Raw genomic sequence first — 27,809 nt, forward strand, 5'->3', positions numbered from 1 at the left:
CAAGGTGGAGGGAACCGGAAGTGAAACCCAGAAGTGCAAGGCAATTAACACTCTGGGAGGCAGACTTATATCCTGAGACAGAGACAGAATTCCCTCCCTCCTTCCTTCTGATGAACTGGTTTGAGCAGTGCTGTGTTCTTTATGACCTGCTAGAAACATCTCATGGAACTGAGCAAGCAGCAGGGGGTCTCTTGGTGATGCTGTGGCTGGCTCAGTGATGCCCCACATCCCATGTCACATTTGCTTCCCTGCTTTCTTGTCCCGCTGCCACTTCCCGCTCCTCTGGCTGCCCTGGGATCGCACCGAGGCTACAGCATTGAGGCTTTGCTTCCATCCCAGTGTTTGGGAGAACCAGAGAACAAGGCACTAAACCTGTTTCTTGGGGACCCCCTCTCAGGGTCAGTTTTCCGTGCCCCTCCCATTGGGAAATGCTATTTTAAAGAATTTCTTCTTTGGTGGGGCAGAAACCAAGCCCACAGCACACTTCTCATCAGGCCATCTGTCCATCCGCTCTGAGCTCATCTCTCCAGAACAACAGGCTGAATGAAACCCCAGCTCTTTGATAATAACAGAAAGAGAGCGCTGTGCATTTATTGAACAACATGTAACACAAACTCAGGTGCCATCCCCTACTTCATCGATGGGCTTTGACACCTGTTCCGGTACAGTATCCCTTTCTAGGCCTGTGAGTGATCCCCAGCCCTCCCTCTCGGGAAAGGAAAAGGGCAGCTTTGTCAGCCTGACTTCCCTCCCCTCTTTCTAACAATAGCTGGTCACACAATGACCAGGCATTATCATACAAAAGTTCCTTTACAAAAAGCACCAATTGGCATACATATACAAGTATATACAAAAAAATCACATTTAAAAAATGTACAAAATATTCCATTTTGCACCAACGTAGAAAAGTGTCCTGTGTGGTTGTTTCAAGCACGTTTCCAATTCTGGTTCAGTGGCTGCTGGACACAGCAGTAGGGGTCCTACTGCTAGTCCCTGCTCTCTGAGTGGAGAGAAGACACACCTTCCCATTGCCCCTCCAGGGGCCCCGACCCCTCCCACCCTGGGCCTGTCACCAAGGTGGCTGGGCCCCTCCCCACCCTCCCCGGCATCTCTGCATCCAGAAGGTCTCTCCCTCATCCAGTTCCTTACTGGTGTCCTGCAAGAAAAAGACAAAGAAACACAAGGTGAACCAGGGCACAGGGGGATCTGGGGTTTACCAAACTCCAGTGATAAAATTATCAGACTCCAATTCCTGCCTGGCCTCTGCCTTCTTAAAGAAAAATAGAATTTAGTCGTCAAAACATGATGGATTGCACATCCAACACAAAACTCCGAAAGAGTATCCTGTATTTTTCAACTGGATTGGAATTGAGTTCCAATAGTAACTTGGCTTGAAAAATTCTATTAGCAAACATGTGCTAATTAGCAAACACGTCCTTTCTATGTGCCACTGTGTTAAATGATCACATCTACGCTTCACCAGAACCTTTTGAGGTCAGTAGTATCGCTCCCCCGTGCACAGATAGGTAGCCTGAGACTCTGAAAAGTTGTGAGCAGCCCAAGATTATACCATTCGTTTCTGGGAAAGCTGCCATTCAGAACCCAGGCACTTAACCACGCTCTGCAGCCCAGAGAGTTTTCTAAATGACTTGCGGGAGGGCACGTGGGTGATCAGATGCTCCCGGGCCAGCGGAGGACTAGACTGAGTGGCAGACTGACAGTGGTGGGCGGAGCAAACTGGCAGAGGGGGCGGTCCCTACCCAGCGCCCGCTCTCTGGGATTGGTGGGGCGGGTGGGGGCAAGCATTGTTAGCTCTTCCCAAAATTTTACAAGAAGGTAGAGATCCAGATTCTTAGTTGAAAGTTCCTTAAAACAAAAAACAGGGGCGCCTGGTTAAGCCTCCAACTCTTGATTTTGGCTCATGTCACAATCTCAGGTCGTGAGACTGGGCATGGAGCCGCCTTGGGATCCTCTCTCTCCCTCTCCTCTCTCTCTCCCTCTCTTAAAAAACAAAAAAACCTCCCCCATCTCCTAATTTTTTAAATGTTGGCAACTAATTTTTAAAAATTTAAACATTGTGCTGGCCAGACAAAAGTTAGTGGGCCCAACCTGGCTCATAACTCCCTTGTCTTTTACGTTTTTTTAATGTTACACTGTATTGCTTTCCACTCAGGAAGATCATTTAGATATAAAATGAGAGCTTTTTATTGTGAATAATTTTTTGGTGGTTTTTTTTTTTTTTCCTCTCAGGGTAAAGAGAACAGGACTTTACCCTCAGAAGGGATAAAACACATATCAGGGCCATCACCACATACTGGCCTCATCCCCCGGGGTCCAGCATAGGACTTTGCACACAGTCAGGATTTCGTGGTGTTGAATGACTGAACAAACAAACAAACGATGAATTTCTTACCTTCTTCCTTTCTCTCTGTGGACTCTTCCCCTTCCTGATCTTCTTCTTCTTCAATGAACTCTTCCTCTTCCTCATCTGTGTGTGACAAAGAACCACTGTATTAGGATGGGGCCAGCTCCTCAGAAGAGCTGCTCGAAGGGGCACCAGGCTGGAGACAGCACTTATCCAAACCCCTGCTGACCCCCAGTTGGGACCCCATGGCCATGTGGCGACATGAGTGGCCCCGGAGGTGACGAGCTTGCCGAACCTAAGCTACACGGAGACCTGCTTCCTCCTCCCCCTGGCGCCCTCCTTCCTTCTCACACCCCTCCAAAGTAGCAACAGCAGCTCCTATCGCTTGAGCTGCCAGTGTCCAGAGAGGACTTTGCGGGGAGCACGCTTTGTGCTTCTGCACGCCTCCCAGTTAGACAGAGACACACCACCCGAGGAGACCCGACTCCCTCAGGGATCAGAGTCCTTGTCTTGAAGGAATGTGCCCAGACTTTGAAATCTGCTTGCCTACCACTCCTTGTCCGGTTTTCCTCATTCCACAGCCTACAAAGGGGTGGCTGTGGGGTGGGGGATGCTCCTGGGCCATCTCCTTGATAGTTCTCTGAAGCTGAACCCCAGACAGACAGACGGCGACCTATGTCCCCGCCTTCCCATCCCGGGACGTCGCCGTCAAGCTTCGCTAACAGGGAATGTGCCTGTTCTCCACCCCACCCTCTCCCAAGCCACTTCCTTAATGCTTCAGGGCCGTGCGGGAATCACCAGAGAGCAGGGCATTTGTCAAGAGTGTGTAGGGAGAGGTTTGAGAGAGATCATGCCTCCAAAACATCAGTCCAGTTTCTAGCTACATAGCCGGGACCTGTGCATAACCCAGGGGGTTTTGTTGTTGTTTTTGAATTATTATCATAATTAAGTGCTCTTAGCGGCATCTACTGAGCACTTACTATGTGCCAAATGTGCCAAGCATCGTGTGTGTGTGTGTGTGTGTGTGTGTGTGCACGCACACACGTGCGCACCAAACACTTTACACATATCGTCTCATAGAATCCTCCCTAGGGTCTTGGGAGCCAAATTCCTTGGTGGAGTCTGCTTAGGCTACTTACTTGCTGTGTGGCCTCCAGCAAATTATGGACCCTCTCTTAGCTTTCTTTCCTTAACTACAAAATGGAGACAACAATAGAAACTATCTCATTAAGTTAAATGACAGAATTTAACAAGTGGGGTATTTTGGAATTCTGAGTATAGCTTCAACATCAGATTCTGAAAGCCAGTGTAGGACACAGCCCAGGACGGGCCAGCTCTGGCTTTCCCAGCGGGTCATTGGAGCATCGCCTCTCAAATCAGTACAATACTTAGCAAAATTGGATCCGCTCTCTCTTTCTAAATAGCTACCTTGCAACTGTGTGACCTTGGGCAAATCATTAAATCTTTGCTCTTCATCTGGCTTCCTCTTTTCCCCTAATTACTTTCTCCTAATTATTGTTATGGTTATGTTGTTATAATTACTATAGGTACTCTGTGGTAGAGTAATTACAAACAGAAATGAGGACATAAAAACAGGTAAATTAAGGTGCCCAAGTATCAGAGATGGGAGAATTAAGAAGCGGAAGCTAAGCCCAGCCTGAGGCAGTAACTACTTTTTATCTAGTACGTGGCAAACTCCCCTGCATCACTATCTTATCTGTTGCAAGAGCACCCTGGTGTGGTCATGACCAGTAGGCCCATGTTTTAACTTATTTTTTAAAGTTAGAAAATGCAGTTCAGGGGCGACTGGCCGACGCAGGCAGAGGAGCACGTGACTCTTGATCTCAGGGTCATGACTTCGAGCCCCATGGTGGGTGTAGAGATTACTTAAAATAAATAAAAATTGAAAAAGAAAATGCAGCTCGGAGAAGGAGAGGGGCTCACCAAAGGTCACACAGATAGCAACTGGCAGAACGTACATTTGAACTTAATCTGCCTGACTACAGTTGCCGTGTGCCTCCCAGCAGCGGGTCCATCTGTAATTGACTGAGTGATGACTATGTGCCAGGTGCTGTGCTAGGCTCTGGGCTCTTGAAGAACTTGGCTGTCGAAGTTTGGCTGTTTACTAGTGTACCTGTGTCCAGGTGGGGCTCAGTGAAAGGGAAGCAGATTACCAGGGGTGAAATAGACATGTTATCAGGGAAATATTATTAATATTATAATATTATTTTATAATATATAATATATTATTATTTTATAAAATATATTCTATTAATATTATAATTAATATTATTAATGTTATCGGGGAAATAGACATGTGGCACTGCCACCTCCTTTACCTGTCCCAAAGTCGATGGCCCTAAGGGCGTCTGCTATGTGATCCAAGTCCAAAGTAAAGTAGTCCATGTTTTCAAAGCCCTGTTCTGTCTTCCCCAGCTGGCAACCCTTGGAAGCTTCCACAATGCTGTGGGGGTGGGAGAGAGAGAAAGGAGGGGCAGGGTGAGATTTCTGGGCCTCAGTGAGAGAAGGGGGTATCTTAAGCTGCACTTCACATCAGTGCATGTATCTACGCCCACACCCAGGCCTTGCACCTAGAGGCTCCCCCTGGAGGGTGGGGTATTTCTCTCCTGTCACAAAAAGGCAGGGGATGCAAAGGCCAGGAAAGCTAGATTGGGCTGAGACCTTCCCAGCCGACCTCATGCACAGGGGGAGGTCCACTGGACAGAGGTCAAAGGCCTTGGTGGGAGCTGGGGCCTTGGATCATAGTCCTGGAGAGATACTGACCTTTTGATGAGTTGCTTAGCACTCTGTGGGGGGAAAGAGAGAGAGACCGAAGGGTTAGGAATACAGAAGAAGTGGCCCCAAGAAATCAGCAAAAACAGTGACTGGGCCACAGGTGGGCCCTTGGTGCCATTCCGTAGCCTCAGTGGGACCTGCTCCCTGCTCTGACTTGAACAGCATTTGGGTTTTTTCCTTCTGTTCATGGTCTACACGGGTTTTGGTCATCACTCTAGGACCTTTCCACGGTCATGGCAGGAAGCTTGGATTTTCAGGGTATCATTCTAAACACTCTTAAACCCCCAAGTCTCCAAGATGAGAATCATACCCTAATCACCTTTTTATGCCCAATGTCTAGCCCAAACCCTGGTCCACAGTATGTGCTTGGGAAATTTTTATTGAGCTGTGAAATCTTATCGTTGATCCTTTTCTGTGCTCCCCCAACAAGCTTTTCTAGGGCAGGGCTGTGTCTTGTTCATCTCTGTTGTCTCTGCTTCTGTGGTTGACCCATAGAATGTTCTCGATGAACAGTCTCTACATGGACACTGTATTTTGCAGTTTACAATGCCATTTCACAAACATCCTCGTATTTGATCCTCACAAAATCAGTTAAGAGGAAAGAAGTTAGGAATCATTGTGCGCCCATTTTACAGACGAGGACACTGAGGCTTAGTGCCTTAAATGGCTTTCCCAGGAGCACACGGGTGACCAGTGACGGAGCATGACTTGCACTTTAGTCAGACCCGTTGGTAGAAGTGACCGCCCACCCCCTCCTGTTCTGCTCACCAAGAGGAAGATGGCCCCACCAGTCTCGTCCAGGGACTGGATGGCCGTCTCCACCAGCTTAGTGGACTTGTCCAGCTGTTCTCGGTACTGCTGGATGAGAGCCTCAATGAAGCTGAGCTTCTCCTCCTGCTCCCGTGTGATCCGCTGTAGCAGCTCGCTCTTCTTCTCGTCCAAGATGGCGTACAGTACATCAAACTTCTGGCTCAGCTCTTCCTTCACCTGGTGACTGTTCTCCTGGGGACAGAATTCTCGGAGTCGCACCCTGTGGGGTCCTCCTCCCTATTTCCGGCACTGGGATGGGTGTGTTAGGAATCAGAGGTCTGAAGCTGGGAGAGATCTGACTATGTCCCCATTTTGCAGAAGACAAATGAAGGCTTAGCAAAAAGAAAGCACTTACTGAGATCTCATAGCTACTTAGCAGACCAGTGACATTTGGAGGCTGGTGTCATGGAGAAAGCTAGCCCCTTCCTCAAAAATAGAGACTCCAGGGCCCTCTGTGTGCACCTAAGTCACTCTCTCCCTCCCCACAACCCCATTTTAGGATCATGACTGGATTCAGGAAGCTGCCTCAGTTGGTCCTAGCAGGGCCTCTTCTAGGCCTTCTCATTGAGGCTCCCTTCTCTCCAACACAGATGCTACCTCTTGGTTTGCTAATTTATAAAATAGGAATAATAATAGTATCTCATCAGACTGGGGGCCTCTATTACCCTCTCTCAGACTGGGAGCATCTCATGAGTAGTAGCAATGCACCCCTCTTTCTCTTGAAGCCTCCCTTCCCACAACTCTTCGTCCACCAGGAGTAAGATGATCCTTCTCCCCACCTCCTCTCTAGCTCCCCTACCTCAAGTGGAGATGGAAAATCATGGCTGCTTTTGCAGAGATAGAAAATTTTCCTTCTGCTTCTATAGTCTTGCTACTCACAGTGTGGGCCATGGACCCACAAGCTGGGCATCACCCCAGGAGTTTGTTAGGAATGCAGAACCTCATGCCTCTCTCCGGACCTACTGAATCAGAACTTGAATTTTAACAGGATCCCGGGGTGATCTGAACCGCTTTTAAGTTTGAGAAGCTTTAGTCTACCACACAATGAAGACAACACTCTGGAAACTATTAGTGCTGAAGAAATATTGAGAATTATTGCTGGGATGCTCCCTGGGGTCAGGGATCAGGTCTGTCTTGGTCACCACCCCATCCCCAGTGCCTTTGGCAGGGCCCAGCCCACAGCTGTGTTCCAGAAGCCTTTGGTGAATGAGTGGATGAATGGAACAGTTAGCCCCCACCCCACCAACCCCGCTTGAACACCCCAGCCTCTAGGCCCCAACCAGCAGCCACTACCCCCAGGTGAACCTTCACCTCAGAAACCAGGTTGCCCCGAGAGGCGTCAGACCCCCAGACAGAACTCCCTTCCTTCTCACCTTGGTCACTCGACAAGAGTCTTCCAGCTGAGTGATGATGGTCTGCACGCGGTCGTTCCCCGCCACCAGCATGGAGATACAGTTACTCAGCTCAGTCTAGTGGCAGGACGGGCGGAGGGGGGACCAGGAGAGGAGAGACAGAAATAGTCTCAGAGCCTGTCTTCTCGGGGGTGGCACCCGCCCTCCCCTCTCTGCCAGAAAGAGCCTCTTTCTGAGCTGCCGTTCGGGGCCAGAGCAGAGAACATCAGAGAGATACTGCGTCCCTGATGTTATAAATGAGGCCCAGAAAAGGGGACATGACCAAAATACGACAGCAATGTACTATCAGAGGAAGGGTCTGTTTCTAGGAAAGAAGGGACACAGAAAAGAAATAGAGTTGGAAAGTTCTAGAAGAGAGAGATCAAGACAAGAGTGGGAGGCAAGGAAGAAGTGTCCAGAAAGAGGGGCCACAGCTTAGTGCATGGGAAGGATGATGGGACTCCCGCAGGCCTGGGGACCCCGGCAGGGGGTGGTGGTGGGTTCTCGGCCACTTTCTGCCACAGGAGAGGTAATGAGCACAGCACAGAGGTAATCTGGGACCCGAAGCACCCTGGGATTTAGAAGTCGTGGCCTGAGAGGACCCTGGTGGCCTGACCCAGGGGTCTGGTCGCTCCCCTGTGGCCACACCCAGGTGCTCTCAAGTGGCTCTAAGTATAACCCATGAGCTCAGCCACCTCCTCCTGTGGCCTGGGAAGTCCCTCCAGAGGGACTATTCCTGAAAGGCCGGCTCAGCAGATCGACAGGGATCAAATCCACATCCTGAATCCTCCAGTCATGCCCCGCAGGCCCAGGTGGAGGCCACCCTGGCCAGTACCTTCTGTCCCTGGAAGACACTCTGCAGCGGGGCCACCTCGCAGGCCTTGTGAGCCCCAAACACCTTGCACATGGAGCACGTGGGCATCTCACACGTGAGGCAGTAGATGTTGATTTTCTCATCCTCGTGCTCCTTGCACATGGGGTGGCTGCCCTTCTGCAGGGGCCGACTGCAGTGGAGAAGAAGCGTAAGTCAGATGGGGGAGGCCCTGTCTCCTGCCCAGCTCCAGCTCCCCCTCACCCCCGATCTAGGGCCTGAGCTCTCAGTGACTGGCTGTCTCCAGTCCTCTTCATTTTCTGGAGACCCAGAAACAGGAAAGCCAGTGACACCAAGGCTGTCCTCATATCCTGGGACTCTGAGGCTAGTGGTGGGCCGTAGGCCCCGCCAGTGCTGAACATGGGAAAGGCTGTAGAATCCCAGGGTTGGAACTGGACAGAAAGGTGAACTGACTTGCCCAAGGTCACCCATCTGGTCAGGGCAGGGGAGACAAGAGTGCACTTGCTCTAATTATAGCCCCTGTAGCGCTTGGTGAATGTGGGCCGGACTCTGAGCAAAGCAATTTATACTCATAGCCTCACTGAATTCTATATTTAATCCACCAGACTGTAACGGCCATCAGAGCAAGGAGACTTGCCTCTCCTCATCTCTGCAGCGTGAAGCGCGTGGCGTGGAGGCGAGCGTGACTCGGGGCAGGTGGCGGAACACATCAGTAAACACGTTGGGAGGGTGGCCCCAGGTTCAGCAACGGAGGCAATGTGTGGGTCCCAAGTCACACAGCCAGAACACGGCAGCCCAGGGATGGCTAACAGCTCAGCCTAAGCCTCGACTTCAAGTCCAGAAAGGTTTTTCCTTCCCAAACACACATTCTTCAAATGCTTTTCTCCCTCGGTGGTGTTCTCTCCTTTGGGACTCTGGCATGTTATTTGTGTTTCTCTTGGGGCATCAGTTTCTTCCCATCTGAGGCTCAGTTTTTGGGCCTCAGTCCTACCTCCCCAGCTAGACTATACGCTCATTTAGAGCCAACCCCGTGTCTACACTGCCGCTGCTTTCCCAGCCCCTAACACAGCGAGGATCTCACAAATGTCAGCTGATGACCGTCCCCCACCCATGGCAATGCCTCGCCTCTGAACAGCCGTGCACAACTGGTCACACCCCAGGCATTATTATCTCCCCGTTCTTAAATAAGTTCCTTTCCAGACTTACCTTCCTTTCATCCTTTAGCCCAGGGCCCCCCATCCTGGCAGGGGTCTCCCTTTGCCACCTGGCTCTACCCCCACCCTCTGACCCTCTCTGAGCCTCCATTTCTTCACTGGAGAACAAGGGTAAGAATGCTGCATGGATTACCGTCAGAATTAAACCAGAGTCACGCACTGAAAATGCTTAGTATGGTGGGTACACACAGGAGGTCCTCCACAAATATTTGATACTTTTAACATTTCCCATCAAAACCCTATTTGAGAGTCACAAAAACAAGCCCTACCGTCCTCTTCTGCAGACAGGGAAAATGACTCACCCAAGTTCCCACAGTGCCTTAGTAACAGTCAGACTCGCCAATGGTTCGCCCAGTCAGGGCTTTTTCTCACAAAGATTGGACTGTCCCCTGTGCTTGGGAAGGACAGTGCCTGCAGGCAGCCACTGAGTGACGGTTTGGGACCAAAAGGCCTGAGGGCAGCAGCCTGGAAGACTTGTCGGAGCTGCTTCCGGCCACTTCTCTTCCCAGCTGGGAAAACTTGGGCAATTGACATCATCTCTTTAAGCCTCAGCTTCCTCATCCATGAAATGGGGCTGATGAAAGTCATGCCTGATCCACAGGATTGTGGTGGGGCAGCAAGAGGAAGCTTCCCCAGGGCCCGCAGTGATAGCGGTCACCTTCACCATAGAGAGACCGGCTGTGTTCTCTCTGGGCACTTTTCTTTGCCTGTCGCGGCCACTTAGGTGGCCCCAGTGCATCCCTCTCCCTGTCACATCTTGCCCTTCCCCTGGTTCCTATCTCAGTCTCTGCTAGGAGGGCAGCCTAATGTCTGGGCTCTTCCTATTCCCTGAGTGACACTGAGAGCCAGGGCTGGGGGATAGAGATGAGCCTCCGCTCTACTTGAGGAAGAGGGAGATGGCTCTCTGGACTAGAGAGTCTAGCTGCTCCAGCCAGGGCACTGGACCCCAGGCAGATGGGAAGGAGCCTGGGAGAGCCAGGCACAGACCAGCTGGGGAGGAAGGATGGGCTCCTGGCTGCCAGATGGACTGACCTGGAACACTCCTGCTTGTAGATATCAATGATGTTCTCCACCAGCAGATTCCTCTGCAGGCCATACACTCCATGACGATCCATGATCACCTCGTGGCGGCAGGAGGGGCAGCGGAAACGGCCACCAGACATGGACACGGAGCCAACCCGGTTGGTCCAGAAGGGATTTGCAGCCTGCAGGTGACAAGGACAGAGGTGAAGCCTGGGACAATCTCTGATTGTCCTTCTTCCTGTTCCCCCCAACCATTCTTGTCAAACCATTTGACCTGGAGCTCCCCACCCTGAGATGAGAGCCAGCCCACTCACAGCGGGGAGCACCTGAAACAGCTAAGCAAGTCTGGGATCAGCAGACCTAGGTTCAAGTCACAGTCATCCTCTGAATGACTTTGGGCAAGCAACCTTCTCTCCCCAAGCCTCCAACCCATTCATGCAAGGGGCATGATTATTAGACCCAACTGGGAAGGCTGCTAATTCAAAGACGAAATTGTGAGAGAATATTTTGTAAAGTGCTTCTGGAAACCTTGAGTCCTGCCTCTTCCCATTCCCTTGTGAAGCCCATATTATATGGAACCAGCCTCCAGAAGGAAGATGCCTCTACTGCCCAGTGTCTCCTGGCCACCTTCCTCCTCCTAAAGCTCTGGGCCCCTTGCCACCAGGGAGCTGGCTCCAGCCCCTGGGGTCTGGTTTCTCTCTCCTCTCCGCCTGCCTCTCCCACTTATCGCTTGAGGCATTTGACTCCTGATTGGAGAGTCAACTGCAAGCTCAGGCAGCGGTGGGGGAGCTGGGGGCAGGGTGGGGACGGGACACACACGTCATGGAGAAGGAATGGGGCAGCCAGAGCTGCCCCTGAGCCTCCTTCAGCCCCTAGGTCTCCTCCAGGATTTTCTCTGTCCGGGAGAAAGCCAGCCCTTGTTTAGAAGCCCTTGACTAAGAGAGAATGGCTTTCCACCACAGGAATGCTGAGCCGCCACCTGGGGCCCGCCCGGCACTGACCTGGAAGATGTCATTGGCACACTTCCGGCAGAGGTTGTGTTGACAAGGCAAGATGACCACCGGCTTGGTAAACATCTCAAGGCAGATAGGACAGATCAGCTGCTTCTCCAGGTTCTCCATGGGGTTCCCATCCTGGATCAGGCTTGATTTATAATCCATATTGTCGGGAGCTGTGGGGGTTCACCTGGCTGCCTCCTTCACCGGCTTTGCTCTACGCAGACCTGGGGGGTCTTGCCTTTGTCACAAAATACCCACACAGAGCCTCTTTGCCTTCTTCTCCTGGTGCCCGAATTCTGTCTTGGTCTGAGGCCCCTCTGATATTTATAGCTGGGTCCCGGTCACATGAGCCCCAAGAGGGGACCAGCTGAGCATTCCAGTGCCAAGTGGCTGGCTGGGGCTTGAGTTTCCTCCAGGCCTGAAAGACCGGCCCTCTCAAATCACATGGAGGGATGAGCAATCGCTGTTCTCCTGGGAGGAGGGTCGTAAACAAGAACAGCCTGTTCATGGGCTGGCGTGGGGGGAGGAAAGGCTACCAGAGTTTCCTCCAGAGACTAGTCTCCCAGAGCAGGCAGGTAAGCTAGCAAGGGGACCCAAGGAATGGGGCCACTGAGATTTGCAGGATTAATTGCCAGAAGTCCCTCACTGCCCTCAACCTCCTCCTCTAGAGTACCGAGTAGCTCCTGAGAAGAGGGGTCAGGGCAGCCCTTCTCTCTGAGCCCATCTCTGAGCCCAGAATATTGCTAGACATCTCGCGACCCCACTCCAGCGAGCCCATCCCTCCTGCATCCATTGGCCACTAACTTCACTCTAATGTTGAAAGGGCTTCCTTGAGACATAGTCCAGTGCCCCGGTGGGGACCCTGAGGTCCAGAGAAAGAAAGGAACTTATTCATAGTCATTTAGTAAGTCAGTGGCAAAGCCAGGAATCTTTTTCATTCATCAGACATTTCTCTGAGTACTAACTATACATCAGGCACCGGGGTGACAGCTAAATGAGTAATCCTTCTCCCTGCCCTGAGAATCTCACAGCCCAGGGAGGGAGGCAAACAGAAATTGCTCTCATGGGTACCATGAAGCCCTACCTGGATACTTAGAGGTTATCCAGATGTTCCCCTTTGCTCTCTGCACAAATTTAAATTTTTCTCTACGTTCTTCTGGACATCTTCTGCGTTGGCAGGTAGAAGTTATTAGAGTATTTCCAATGGCTATTTTCAAGGTAGAATCTCACACAAAGGGATATAGGGCCAGCCAGTGTCAGGTACTGGGACAGGAGTGGGGTCAGTGACAGTGGGCCTCAAGGATGAGCCTAAGAGACCATAGAACATACAGGAGTGTCCAGGGTCTCATGAAAGAAAGGTGGTAGGAGAGGACGTTGGATCCCCTCTGCCTGAAGAAGAGTTGATGGTTAGAGCCCTGAGAGAAGACATAGAGGAGCCAGCTGTGGGGTGAGGGGAAGAAGTGAGAGCAAGAACCAGTCACAGAGAGAGGAGGAGGCCCAGAGGGCAAGAGGCTAGGGAATTTTTTTACAATTTTATTTTTTAGTAATCTCTGTACCCAATGAGGGGCTTGAACTCACAACCCCGAGATCAAGAGTCCCATGCTCCACCAACTAAGCCAGCCTGGCACCCCATGAGACTGCAGAACTTTAAGGAAGGGGTGGTCCCCACCAAAATGTTAATGGCTAGTTTTTGCTGAGCACTTGCTGAGTGCCAGGCACCATGCTAAACGCTTCGTAAGTGTTATTTCATTTTATCACCCCAAGAGCCAGCACATAAGACCTGTTCCATCCCCATTCCACAGATGAGGAAACTGCAGTACAGAGTGTAACATAGCTGCCATGAAGTAACACAGCTTGCAAGAAAATGGCTCTAGGACACAAATGCAGGCATGCTTGACTCAGGAGCCCAAACTCCCTTTGTTATTTATTTATTTATTTACTTACTTACTTATTTTTAGAGAGAGTGCACATGCTTGAGCAGAGGAAGGGGCAGAGGAAGAAGGAGAGAGAGAAAAGAAACCAGATTCCTCACTGAGCGCGGAGCCCAATGGGATGTGGGGCTCGATACCATGACCCTGAGATCATGATCTGAGCCAAAATCAAAAGTCAAAAGCTCTACCCACTGAAGCATGCAAGTGTCCCCCAACCCCACCCCAAGCTCCTTCTATCTTCCTTCTCTATCTACTGAATGCAGGTCAACACTGCCAGGCCAGCTACGGGTTGGAAGATGGGGAGGGTTGGAAAGAGGCCATCCCTTCTTCCTTGCTCATATCTCAGTTTTGTTCAGATATCAGACAGCACTGTTCTCCAGGAAGGTGGACCTCTCCAAGGCCACGGGAGACTAAGGCTTAAAGCTATCATGCTAATCCCATTCTCCTTTGCCTTGGTGATATAGCTGTGGCCTAGGAGACCCAAAGGGCTCGAGGAAGTAGGGGAAGGATAAAGTGAAGGGCAAAAGGAAAGCTTCATTCTTGCCTTTGAATGGGGCTGTGAGAAGGTGGGGCAGCAAGCTTACAGCCAAGATGGGAGACAAGTCTCAGGGACACATCCACTCTCTGAAAACAACAAGAAGGTTCCGTAGAAAGCACAGGGAACATTGATGCCATCACTGTGCTGCCAATTCACCCATCCCTGGAACTGCCCCCCACCTGACTATTTAAGATCTGAGAGAACAAATGTGATCATAGTGGAATTACTCTGTTACTTGCAGCAGAGAACATTCTGTGTACATTCAAGTCTCTACCTCCCATATGCCAACAATTCTCACATCTCTTGTTCCAATTAAGACCTCTCTTTTCCTTAAGTTGAAGATTTGTTGGAGATCTCTACTGGGATGTCCCAACAGCCCCTCGACTCCTCATACCCCCCCAAACAGACCACACCATCTTCCCCCACATCTAGCTCCTCCTTGCATTTTCCTTGTCTCGTGTCACAGTGAACACCACCACCATTCACCCATTTGCACAGACCAAAAAGCTGAGAGCTGGCTTAGGGCTACCTATCCCCTCATTGCACACCTGGTCAATCTCTACATCAAGCATGGGCCTATCTTTGCTTCCCACCTGTCATCTTACCATCATCTGTTTGTGAGTCTGATTCTCCCTCTGGACCTTGAAGACTTTGAGGGTAAAGGCTGCCTCTGTTGATTCTGTACCCCCAGTACCTGGCACACAGTAGGCACTCAACAAATACTTCTTAAATGAATGGAGAGTGAATGAGTGAGTTCAGCAAAAGGGCAACAGGGTCACTGTCAGACTAGGGAAAGATTAAGGTACTTGAGCAAGTTTTTTCGGCGGACACGTTGGAGAGAAAGTACTGGAAGATTGGGAGGGGAGGAATGGAGTAAATGATCCAGGCTCAGAAAGGAGGAGACTGTCTTAAGTTGGGAGGACAGAAAAGAGAAGATGGAGGTGAGAATCAAATGCTGGGAAGGGGAGAGAAAGGTGGTCCTATCATGATCTCAGTCAAGAATGAATTGAGGCCAACTTCCGAGGCTTAGCCGGGGGAAGCGGAGCGTGGGTGGGCAGACCAGCCAATGCGGGCCTGCAGGAGGAAGTCCCCTAGAGAGGGCTGAAAGGGCTGTGCGAGGGCAGAGGAGCCTCGCTGGTGTTTCATAACCATAGTTTTCTATTTGCGAGCGGCCATTCACATGGTTCCGTTGACTTTGTCCAGGACATTTGGCAGTCCAGGTGCAAAAGTCACGCAAATGGACAGTGGGATCCACTCCAGCCTGGGCCTGGGCCAGGCCAGCGCTGCTGAAAGTCAAGAGGTGAGGAAGGGGAATTCCCACGTGGGCCATGCTGGGCATCAAAACATGTCTTGTCACTTAATCCTCCCAACAGCTCTGCAAGGGGGTTATTATGATCTCCGTTTTATTTCCCAGGAGGAAACAAGGCTAAGAGAGTTAATTGGTCAAAGTCACAGAGCCACAAGTGGCAGCGCAGAGCTGGATTTCACATCTAAGATGGACCGACTCCTTACCCGGTGCTCTTCATGCTGAAGCATTTACTGAGTGCTTCTTGCGTGCTGGGCATTGGGTTAAGTCCTTCCCGTCCATCCTCTCTTTTTTTTTTTTTTAAAGATTTTATTTATTTATTTGAGAGAGAGACAGTGAGAGAGAACATGAGCGAGGAGAAGGTCAGAGGGAGAAGCAGACTCCCCATGAAGCTGGGAGCCCGATGCGGGACTCAATCCCGGGACTCCAGGATCATGACCTGAGCCGAAGGCAGTCGTCCAACCAACTGAGCCACCCAGGCACCCCCGGTCCATCTTCTCTTTTTCAGTCCTCAAAATAACTCAGTGAGGCACGGATCATGATTTTCCCTGTTTTGCAGCTGAGCAAGGAGGCTCAGAGAGGTTAAGTCACTTGGTAAAGTACCCCAGCCAGTAAGTGACAGAGCCAGGATCAAAACCAAGATGTTACAAACTAGTATCATTACCAGTTGCTGGAACATACTGGAAAGCTATGGGCTGACAGATGAAGAGACAAACAAGGAGTATCAGTGTTGCGTCTGAGTCCGAGCTTTCGACCACTGTTTTACTGTCTCCCTCTTTGCACGTCTCCTTGCTTATTTATTTTTTAACTTTAATTTATTTATTTGAGAGAGAGAAAGTGAGTGAGAGAGAGAAAAAGCATGAGCAGGGGAAGGAGCAGACACAGAGGGAGAAGCACACTCCCCTCCGAGCAAGGAACCCGACATGGGGCTCAATCCAAGGACCCTGGGATCATGACCTGAGCCGAAGGCAGATGCCCAGTCTACTGAGCCACCCAGGCGCCCCAAATTTTACTGTTTATTAATGAAAAATTCAAACCCACAGAAGTAGAGAGAAGAGTATAATGAACTCATGTAACCAAATCCAGCTTCATCTGCTACCAATAGTTCCCCAATCTTATTTCGTCTACACCCACACACACTTCTTTTGTCTGAAACATTTTTTTAAAGATTCTTTTATTTATTTGACAGAGAGATAGAGTGTCACCGAGCACAAGTGCGGTGAGGGGCAGAGAGAGAAGGAGAAGCAGACACCCCGCTGAGCAACTTCCTGCTATGTGGGGCTCAATCCCAGGACTCTGGGATCATGACCTGAGCTCAAGTCAGACTCTTAACTGACTGAGCCACCCAGGCCCTGAGTCTGATATATTTTAAAACAAATCTTAGACATCAAGTAATTTCATCCATAAATACTTGAGTAAGCATTTCTAACCAATAAGGATTTTTTTTTTACATAATCACAATGCCATTATCATATCTAAACAAAAATAACAAGAATTTCTTGATATTATCTAGTTTTCAGAGGACACAGATTGCCTCAAATGTCTTCTTACAGTTCACTTGTACAAATGAGATCCAAATAAGGTCTTACACACGGCATTTTGGTGATTTTATCTCATTGATCACTTTTAATCTATAGTAATTGCCTTTCCTCCCATTCTTCTGTGCCATTGACTTGTCAGGAAATGATTCAGGGTATTATGATTCTCACTTGGACTTATTAGGAACTAAAGTCCAGGGAAGTCAAGTGACTTGCAGAATATCACCTAGCTAAGAGACAGACTTCATTTGGGACTGCCCCAAAGTCTGTTACCCATGGGAGGAGGTACCCATGGGAAACCAAGAGGTTCCCAGCTGGGTAGGAGTTAGGCAAAGCAGTGGGGGGAGATGGTCTGAACCTGACAAGGAAAAAGAGAGTTGGAAGGTAATAATAATTAAAACACTATTATTTTTGATTGACGGCTTCCAAGTGGCTGGACATCTACTAAGAGCTTCATGGCACTATTTCATTCAGGCCTCACATCAGTAGGTCATACTTATGCCCATTTTGCAGATAAGGAAACCGAGGCACAGACTGGCATATGGAGTTGCACCAAGTCCCACGACTAGCGTAGGCAGAGCTGAAAGTGGTCAACTTAACCCCAAATTCTGTGCTGTTTTTGATTGTTACCAGAGAGGGGACTTTTGGAAACCTGAGATTTTGAGGTTGGATGGAGAAAACCCTGCCAGAGACCAGTAATGTGATGCCCAACAGCCACACCCACCTTCAGTTTCTTGTTTGCCAAAGGCAGCGACCATGAAGAAATGCTCCTCGAGGGTCCCTCCATGTCCTCAGTGGCTGGATTCTTGGAGGAGCTCTTGCAGGGATGGATGACTGGCTGACGCAGGCCTGGGGGCGGTGATGCTGGAAAGGAAAGTACCCGCCATCTCCGCTTTCATTTCCGCATAGCTTGGGGCTTGCTTAAATGTTTCCTTGGTACATTGTGGATCGGATGCCCTCCACGTGTGTGTTGTTCTCTCCCCTGCCCCCATGACCTCCCCAGGAGGATGGGGGCAGCCCTGCCTCTTCCTGTGGATTTCCCCTCAGGCCTCCGTGGTGCCTGAGCACCCTCAGATGAGGGTGGGGAGGACAAAATCTGTTTTTCTTACAGCTTGAGATCTCTGTCACATGCTTCAGGGTCATCCTCAACAAAGAATCATCCCAAATCACAAGATCAAACTGGTAGGTACTTAACCCAGAGGCTAAAGACAGACCAGCTGTCAGAGGCAGGTCGATGGGGTCTGGGGTATGTATGATGCAGTGCCCCAGGTGCAATGCCTACTGGGCCTGGCCCACATGCCATGGAAGGGGACCAGAGTGTTCTGGGCTCTCAACACTTAGGGCTCCAAGCATCTCTTCCACTGGCCTTGGGTCCAGACATCCGTTGTGGGCAGCTATGAGAGCTCTGAGCCACGGATGGCCTTTAGAGAGAAGGACTGCTCAAGGGGATATGGGACACCTAGAGGATCTGGAGGGGATTCTGCACTAATGATCCCAAAATAAAGTATGGAAAGCACTTCATGCACAGTGAGAAGCAATCGTCCCTCATTATAAGGTCTTTGAGAGCAGAGCAACTACAAAGAGGCCGCCCAGGCACCAGCAGATCTGAGTTCTGTCACCTTGAGTGGATTGCATAACCCCTGTGTCTCAGTTTGCTCAACTGTAAAACGAGAGTTGGGTCAAGTAATGGTATCTCCAGTCTTTTAAGCCCAAGAGTCTAGGATTCTAGGTGACTGTCTGCCCCCAACACTCTATGGGATGAAAATCGATGGCACAGAGGTAGGAGTCCATTTGCCCAGCATGTGGCACATACTTGGCGCATGACAGACACTTGAAAAACACTGTTGCTAATATTTTCACAGTCAGGGCAATAATATGGGCTGGCATTTACTGAACGGTTACTATGAATAACCCCATGGTCTGTGTATCATTTATTGCTGCAGAACAGAATTTCCCCAAACGTAGCACCTTACAACGATAATAAACATTGATTATCTCAAGTAGTTTCTGTGGGTTGGGAATTCAAGAGCAGCTAAGCTGGGTGCTCCTGGCTCGGTGCGTCTAAGGACCTGGTAGTAAGGACGCTGGCTGGGGCTGCAGTGTGATTTATCTCAAGATCTGCCTGGAGTTGGAGGATCCACTTCCAAGATGGCTGACTCATGTGGTTGGTAAGTTGGCGAGAAGCCTCCATTCCTTAGCACGGGAACCTCTCCACAGGGTTGTTTGAGCATCCTCAGAGCATGGTGGCTGATTTCCCCAGACAGAGCGATCCAGAAGAGCAAACAGCCTATTATGACCTAGCCCCAGACACAACACACTATCATTTCCATCATATTCTACTGGTCAGGCAGACCAACCACAATGGAGTGTAGGAGGAGACCACACAGGGGCACGAATACCAAGAGACGAGAACTATTGGGAACCATCTTGGAGGCTATCGCGGTCTGCTTTTCGTGTTTTATAGCTATTAATTTATTTATTAATTCATGAAGTTGATACTATTATCATTCCCATGTTATAAAAAAGGAAACGGAGTCATGGAGAGATTTAGGTAACTTGCCTAAGGTTATACTTCTAGGAAATGGCTTGGGGCATTGTTGTTGATTTAATATCCATGTCTTTCCAAAATTTGTATATTGAAGTGCGGACGCCCATTGTGATGGTATTTGGAGATGGGGCCTTTGGGCGATATGGATGAGTGCCCTTAGGGACACAAGGGAGGCTGCTCCCTATCTCTCTCCTCACACTCATGTCCGGAGGAAAGGCCATGTGAGCATGCAGCAAACTAGCAGCCATCTACAAGCCAAGAGAAGAGGCCTCCGAATGGAGCCCACCTTGCCCACACCTCCTTCTAGCACCCCCAGAACTGTGAGAAATACATCACTGTGTATAAGTCCCTCAGCCCATGGTATTTTGTTATGGCAACCTGAGCAGACCAAAACAGGACTCAAACTCAGAGGCCTGGGCTTCTCAGCCCTTGCTCTCAAACTTTCCCTCCCTCTACTGCCCAGTTAACACTGGCCATGACTTGCTCTGTTCCCTGCCTGGCCCCGGCGCTGTGCAGAAAGAGAGACTCTCCTCTGACAGTGGGATCCGATGGCGCTGGGAAGACTGGCAAGGGGACTGGAGGAAGCCTCGTGGCAAACTCAAGGTCTAGGGCTCAGTGCTGGCCCAGATGTTCTGGCACTTGTATCCTCAGAGAGACAGTCCTGGGGGCCAGCTGCCCACCCAACCTGGCCTGCTGCTCCCCCTGACACAGCTTGAATCTGGGGTTTGCCACACACACCCTCGGGGCAATCCAGATCATAAACAGTAAGCGGGAGGAAAACAAACTATATTTAAACCAGCAGTTGCTCCATAAACAAAGCTAAAAGACAAGTGACGGTCAGGAACAGTAGAAACACTTGGGAACACCAAGTGTCAATGCCCATAATACATTAAAGTTTTAGAAACAAGCAAAGGGTACAAAAAGGCAATTCACAAAACAGTAAGTGCCAATACCTCCTCCCCCAAAACAAAAACAAACGAGGCTTATCCTCACTAATTTTTAAAATCTCATTAAAACCACAATAAAATCTGATTTTTCCTCTATCAGATTGGCAAAAAATTCTTAAAGATTAATAATATACAAGTTTGGTGGACATGAAGGGCAATGGACACTGGCACTACCCTTGACCTTGGGGGCAGGTGTACAGTTTTACAAAATCAAAATGTGGAGTATGTTCACATGTGACTCAGCAGTTATATTCTGAGGCATCTGTCTTATCCAAAAACTAGAAAGATAACAACCAAAAGATATATTTAGCTGTAACTAGACAGAGAGATAGAAAACCAGCTATATAGATCCATTTAAATACAAAGATGTTTTTTGCAATCTGGCTTATAGTAGCAAAACTTTGGAAACAACCCAGTGTCCCTCAATGAAACAAATAAATAGTTTTCTGGTCATATAATGAAGACTGCACAGAGGCAACAGTGAACGATTATTGCCATGGGCAACGACGTAGATGAATCTCAAAGACTGTTGAGCAAAAGAGCACATACATAATGGTTCTGTCTGTATAAAGTTCCAAAAGCCCAAACTAATCTAAGCTGGTAGAAATCAAGATTGTGCGGCCCTTGGTCTGGGGTGGGGAGGGTGGGGAGTGGTGGGGGGGTGCGTAAGCCAGAAGCTAAGCTCTGGATGTGTTAGTCAAGGTCTGGTTCTTGATCCGCGTGGGTTATTCAAGCACACCCCCTTTGTGAGGGTGCTTTGAACTGTACCCTTCCCTTGTGGACTGTGCCCTTTTCTGAATGCATATTATACTGAAAGGAAAAGTTTATTTAAAAATAAAACAAAGCATGGGCACCTGGGTGGCTCAGTCGGTTAAGTGACCGGCTCTTGATTTTGGCTCATGTCATGATCTCAGGGTTGTGAAATCAAGCCCAGTGTTGGGCTCTGGGCTAGGCATAGCGCCTGCTTAAGATTCTCTAGTACCCCACCACCACCAAAAAAAGATTCTCTTTCTCCCTTTCCCTCTGCCCCTCCCCCCCAAGAAAACAAAACAAAAAACAAAGCATATTTGATGTATGCATATGTAAGCATTCCTCTAATTTAAAAAATGACATTGAGCTTTCTATAGTGAATACCAATATGAAAAGACATTAACAATGTATTGTTAGCAACAAGCAGAAAAACAGATGCCATTTGTATGTACTCTGATTCTTTTTAGTTAAAATTATATATGTTTACATAAATATACTTATATATGAGAAATACTGTACAGGCATAGAAATGGCTGGAAAGAGATCCCCCTGTTAAAAAGTCATTGTTCCTGTGACTTTTTAGGTTTTTAGGTCTCAAAGAGCAGAGGCTTCTTACTGAGGCTCTCTGAGGAGGCCCAGCAGGAAATCAGGGTTGGAACTGAGTGACCTGGGCCCTCACCTCTGTCAGAGCTGGGCCCTGGCCAGCAGGCCAGAGAGGACTTAGAAGTAGGGTTTCTGGAAGCACAGTAAGAGGTGGGCAGCCTGGGACCCCTGGAACAGTCAGGTCAAGGCCTGGGAGAAGGCATTTAAGAGCTCCTGCCGGGCAGGGGGAGGACAAGAGAACCAGCCCTGCCCAAGGGGCCCTAGTGGCGGTGCGGGAGGGGAAGAAAGGAGGGGACCCCATTTAATCATCACAGCCCTAGGAAGGATGTATGATTATCTCCATTTGTAGATCAGGACACCAAGGTTGAGTACCTTGCCAAAGGTCACGCAGGTAGAAAATGGAATAGCCAGGCCCTGAACCCAGATCTGTCTGAACCTGGAGTTAGAGACTGTGCATGGGGCTGGGGAGGGAGGTGCCCAAGATAGCAGATATGAGCTAAGTGCTTTCAGCAAAGACTCAGAAACCCAGCCCACAGGTCTTAACAAAAGTGGGTCCTGTCTAGTACCTGCAGCCATGCCACCCATCTAGGGTCAGGGCTCAACCACTAAATCTGGCCCCAGGGGCTGCCGTGTTAATTCAGCCTTAATAACCTCCAGCTCTGGCTGCCAGCAGCCTAGAGGCTGGCTCCACCCAAAATAGATCCCAGGTGTGAGAGCGTGGTCAGTCCACTGTGTCCCTGCCCACAGTCACCTGGTGAGCTCCCAATGCCCCTTCTACCCCCCTCATTCCTCTGCCCCTACTCTTGGGGAGAAACAAGGTTGGGGCAATGGGCAGTGGTAACTAGAACAGCCTAGGTCTTGGATTCAAGTCCCTGAAGAAGTCTGAGTCCAGTGTCACCTGCCTAGTTGAGTAGCTTAGAAGAAGGTATTTACGGATTGCTGGGGGTAAGGGATGGGGGACAGCAGCCAGTGGTTAGGAGCCTTGTACGTAGTAGTTTTATTTAGTCCTTAGGACTGCAAGAGGTAGGTATTAGTATCTTCATTTTACAGATTTAAAAAAACTGAGGCTCAGAGGAGAAGCCATTTGCCCGAGGTCACCCACAGCTTTGGCTCTGGAACCAAGGAAGACCTAGATTTTGAGCCTGGTCCCGCTACTTGGTGGTCCTGGGCAAGTTACTTGACCTCTCTGAGCCTCAAATGCCTCATTTATAAAGACGATATAAATTAATATCCGACTTGTAAAATTATTGTAAGGCTTTTAAAAGTAATGCTAAAATTTTTTAAAATAAAAAGTAATGTTAAAACTCTAAGCATGGTATTCAGTACAGAGAAGGTCCTCTGTCAACATTATGATGATGACCAATGCCAGGTTTCATTCTCCAAGAGTTCCACTACTCTAGGGCTAGGGAAAATTTTTAACCTTCCCAGATCAATCTGAGAGGTCTTCCTGAGAGAAGCAGCATTTCTGTCCCTGTTTACCCTGAGACCGTAAGTTCACTGGGCCTGAGTGTGGCTGCGGTGGGGCTGGGGGTTTTTGGGAGAAGGTAGAACAGCTGAGGTAGAGAGAATTACCTCCGTGTGGTGTGTGGGGGTCAGGTCAGGTCTAAACATGGGCAGGCCACCAGACCTCGTTCTCGGAGGATGTCCCAACTGCCTGCTTGGGCACCTTGGATGATAAACAGGTTGTCACCCTCCGAGCCCCAAGTGAAACTGATAAATGCTGGCAGAGCTGAAGTGAAGAGTGGAAGCCCTTCTATAAATACTCCTGACTCGAGCTCAATGTCCTGTTGAAAGAGCCGCTTGTGTTTATGACTCTGTCACCCGGGGGAGGCGTTCCAGCCCAGGGAGGAAAGTCTCGGCTCCCCTGAGGTCTTAGACCACCCAGTTTACTCTCCGGGGGCGGATACGGGTCTGTGGCTTAGTGTCCAGTCCCTTTTTGGATTTGGGAAATCATTCACCTCTGAGCCTTCTTTTCTTTTTTTTTTTTAATTTAAAATTTATCTGTTTATTTTGGGGGGGGAGGGCAGAGGGAGTGGGAGAGAGAGAACCTCAAGCAGACTCCCTGCTGAACATGGAGCCCAACAACAAGGGGCTCGATCCCATGACCCCATGATCATGACCCAAGCTGAAACCAAGAGTCAGACACCCAGTCAACTGAGCCACTCAGGGGCCCCCACCTCTGGCCCTTCTGTCACCTAGGAAATGAAACATGTCTCTCTACTTTAACCAGATGGGCTGTTGGGCAGGATCATCTAGTGGTTGGGCACACAGGGTTTCGTTTTGTTTTTTAATTATTTATTTTTTGTTAATTTAAGGTCAATTAATTAACATACAGTGTATTAGTTTAAGAGGTGGAGGTCAGTGATTCACCAGTCTTATAGAATACCAAGTGCTCATTATATCACGTGCCCTCCTTAATGTCCATCACCCAGTTACCCCATCCCCCCACTCTCCTCCCCTTCAGCCACCTTCAGTTTGTTTCCTATGATTAAGAGTCTCTTATGGGGGGCGCCTGGGTGGCTCACTCCGTTAAGCGTCTGCCTTCAGCTCAGGTCTTGATCTGAGAGTCCTAAGATCGGGCCCCATATCAGGCTCTTTGCTCGCCTGTGAACCTTCTTCTCTCTCTCCCTCTGCCTGCTGCTCCGCCTGCTGTGCTCTCCCTTTCTCCCTGTAAAAAAAAAAGAAAAAGAAAAAGTCTCTTAGGGTTTATCTCTCTGACTTCTTCTTGTTTTATTTTTCCTTCTCTTCCCCTGTCATCCTCTGTTTTGTTTCTTAAATTCCACATATCGGTGAGCTCATATGATAATTGCCATTCTCTCTTATTTTGTTTAGCGTAATACCCACAAATTCCACCCATGTTGTTGCAAATGGCAAGATTTCATTTTTTTGATGATTGAGAAGTACTCCATTGTATATATATACACCACATCTTCTTTATTCATTCATCTGTTGATGGACATCGGGGCTCTCTCCATAGTTAGGCTATTGTGGACATTGCAGCTACAAACACTGGGGTGCAGGTGCCCCTTCGGATCACTACATTTGAATCTTTGGGGTGAATACATAGTAGTGCGATTGCTGGGTCGTAGGGTAGCTCTATTTTCAACTTTTTGATGAAACTCTATACTGTTTCCCAGAGTGGCTGCACCAGGTTGCGTTCCCACCAACAGGGGCACACAAGTTTTTATGGTGCCAGAAAACCATGGGCTCAAGTCCCAGTTTCATCCCTCAACTAGCTATGTGACCTTAAACCAGTGACTTTACTTCTCTGCATCTCCGTTTCCTGAACTATAAAATGGGGATAGTAATGGAAATCCCTTCATAGATTTGTCATGAAGATGAGAAAAGAGGGTCTATAAGGCACTTAACATGGTAACCAGTATGCAGCAAACCTTCAGTTAATAGTAGGTATTATACTGGGGCACCTGGGGCTGCAGTTAGTTGAGTGCCTGACTCTTGGTTTCAGCTCAGGTGGTGATCTCGAGGTCACGAAATTGAACCCTCATCAGGCTCCATGTTCTGCATGGAGTCTGCTTGGGATTCTCTCTCCTTTCCCTCTACCTCTTTCTCCCCAATATACATAGATAAATCTTTTCATTTTAAAAAGTAGGTAGTAGGGGCACCTGGGTGGCTCAGTTGGTTAAGCGACTACCTTCAGCTCAGGTCATTATCCCAGAGTCCTGGGATCGAGCCCCGTGTGGTGGTCCCTGCTCAGCAGGGATCCTGCTTCTCCTTTTCCCACTCCCCATGCTTGTGTTCCCTCTCTCTCTGTGACTCTCTCTCTGTCAAATAAATAAGCATGTGGAAAAGCCTGCATAAAATCTCAAAAAATGGAACAAACAGAATATTAAGCAGCCATTCTAAAATATCATTCTGAAAACTAAAGCCTGGCAAAGTAAAATAAAAAGGCAACCAAGATGATCACTATGACAGTTCATGTGCACACCTCATCCCAAATTTGCTAGACAGATAAAAATGGTCAGAAAAGAGAAACAATTGATTTATTGAGTGGCAAGACTGTGGGTGGCTTTTTAAATTTTTTCCTTTTTGAAAAATACCTGCTATTGTCACATCACTATTTATCTCATTTTTTTTCTTTAAATCAAGAAAAAAGAAGCATCATTCCAGGCATCTCACACGGACCAAATAAGATGGTTCTCTGGTACCGTGAAGGCTAAGTGCATGAGATGGATATATCATCAGAGGGAATTGCTGTGCAGTCTCAAGCAAGTTACACTCCCTCCCTGGACCACAATACTGAATACACAGGTTGCTACATTGTCTGGAACATCTGCCAAAGTGGGGTCTCTCCTAGATGAAGGCATTGGCCAAACCAAGCCACATGCTATTCATGTAACACACATTTATTATTAAAAACACTACTTGTTTTTAATGGCAAGAAAAAAATGGAATCATTAATAAAAATTAGTCAGGAGAATGAGAAAACCAGTCACAGACAGGAAGAAATATTCGCAAAAGACATAGTTGATAAAGCCACTGGATGGCTCAGTGGGTTGGGCTTCTGCCTTTGACTCAGGTCATGATCTCATGGTCTCAGGGTCCTGGGATTGAGCCCCGCATCGAGCTCTCTGTTCAGCAGGGAGCCTGCTTCCTCCTCTCTCTCTGCCTGCCTCTCTACCTACTTGTGATCTCTGTCTGTCAAATAAATAAGGAAAATCTTAAAAAAAAAAAAGACATTAAAAAAATAATAATAACTGTGGTCCACCATCTACCGAGAACTTTTAAAAGTCAACAATAAGAAAATGAACAACTTGATTAAAACCCAGGCAAAAGATCTGAAGAGCTCACCGAAGAAGATATCCAAATGGCAAATAAGCATGTGGAAAGATGCTCAATTTCATATGCCATCCGGGACTTGCAAGTTAAAGCCAAAATGAGAGACTGCAACATACTCGTCAGAGTGACCCAAATTCCAAACACCGACAACATCAAATGCGGGCAAGGATATAGAGCAACAAGAGGGATGCCTGGGTGGCTCAGTTGGTTAAGCAGCTGCCTTCGGCTCAGGTCATGATCCCAGTGCCCTGGGATCGAGTCCCACATCAGGCTCCTTGCTCCGCAGGGAGCCTGCTTCTCCCTCTGACTGCCTGACACTCTGTCTGCCTATGCTCGCTCGCTCTCTCTCTCTCTGACAAATAAATAAATAAAATCTTTAAAAAAAAAAGATTTTATTTATTTATTAAAAACAAAACAAAACAAAAAAAGGATATAGAGCAACAGGAACTTTCATTCATTCTAGGGGGGAAAGTAAAATGGCCTAGCCACTTTGGAATACGGTCTGACAGTTTCTTACAAAACTAAACATACTCTTACCATAAGATTCAGCAATCGCTCTTTGACATTTGCTTAAATGACTTAAAAACTTAGGTCCATGTCGCTCTCGCCATCAAGAACGACCAGGAGACACGGAGCAACAAGCTTGCGCCTTACCCGGATGTTTACCCCTATTTATATCCCCTCTCCTCCAATCAGCAGGCTGTACACGTGAAAGGGAGCGAGATCAACACTTAGCATGATAAAAGGCACGCAGTGTCCACGGGCTTCATGTTCTGGGCATAGCCAATCATTTTTCAGGTGGTGCGCAAGTCCTCTGTTTAGCCGCAGGCGCAAGCGCCATGTTGCATATTATGTACGTAGCTGCCCCCGACAGGTCCACACAAAAAGCTGCATGTCGATGTCAGAGTAGCTTTACTCATCATTGCCAAAACTTGGAAGCAACCAAGATGTCCTTTGGTAAGTGAACGGGTTAATAAACTATGGTACAGCCATACACTGGAATAGTAACCTGCACAAAAATAGAGCTAGAGGGAGCAAGCTATCAAACCACATACAGACATGGTAAAAATTAAAAGGCATATTACTAACTGAAAGAAGCCAACACTATATACCATATGATTCCAACCATATGCCATTCTGAAAAAGGCAATATGGAGACAGTAAAAAGTTCAGTGGTTGTCTGGGATTTGGGGGGAGGAAGAGATTAGTAGGTGAAGTATAGAATTTTTAGGACAGTGAAAATATTCTATATGATACTGTAATTGTAAGATACATGTTATATACATCTGTCAAAACTCATACACACCAAAAATGAACTCAGATGTAAGCTATGGGTTTCAGGCAATAGACATGTCAATGACAGTTCATTGATTGTCATAAATGTATCACACTGGCTTCATGCTGATGGTGGAGGATGCTGAG

At 48.5% G+C, this 27,809-nt stretch overlaps 1 protein-coding gene across 1 annotated transcript; it reads right to left on the reverse strand.

Annotated features, from left to right (window-relative positions):
- Positions 1-558: 558 nt before the first annotated feature.
- On the reverse strand, positions 559-17,670 carry TRIM63 (tripartite motif containing 63). The gene is made up of 10 exons (XM_082688773.1): positions 17,467-17,670; positions 11,433-11,900; positions 10,441-10,613; positions 8,198-8,366; positions 7,345-7,440; positions 5,930-6,163; positions 5,150-5,172; positions 4,705-4,829; positions 2,414-2,488; positions 559-1,156 (listed from the first exon to the last, which is right to left on the reverse strand). Exons 2-10 carry the CDS (start codon positions 11,589-11,591, stop codon positions 1,146-1,148), a joined length of 1,065 nt encoding a protein of 354 aa, XP_082544899.1. The 5' UTR covers positions 11,592-11,900; positions 17,467-17,670; the 3' UTR covers positions 559-1,145.
- Between the last annotated feature and the right edge of the window lie 10,139 nt (positions 17,671-27,809).

This window comes from Mustela nivalis (assembly GCF_964662115.1).
Source record: "Mustela nivalis genome assembly, chromosome: 10".
In the NCBI taxonomy this organism is placed as follows: domain Eukaryota; kingdom Metazoa; phylum Chordata; class Mammalia; order Carnivora; family Mustelidae; genus Mustela; species Mustela nivalis.

Coding starts and splice junctions, on each gene's coding strand:
- TRIM63 (XM_082688773.1), bottom strand. CDS start 11,591: ATGGATTATAAATCAAGCCTGATCCAGGATGGGAACCCCATGGAGAAC. Junction 5,173..5,929: donor GTGGGGCCATCTTCCTCTTG/GTGAGCAGAACA, acceptor TTCCCCCCACAG/AGTGCTAAGCAACTCATCAA. Junction 2,489..4,704: donor GGCCATCGACTTTGGGACAG/GTAAAGGAGGTG, acceptor TGTCACACACAG/ATGAGGAAGAGGAAGAGTTC.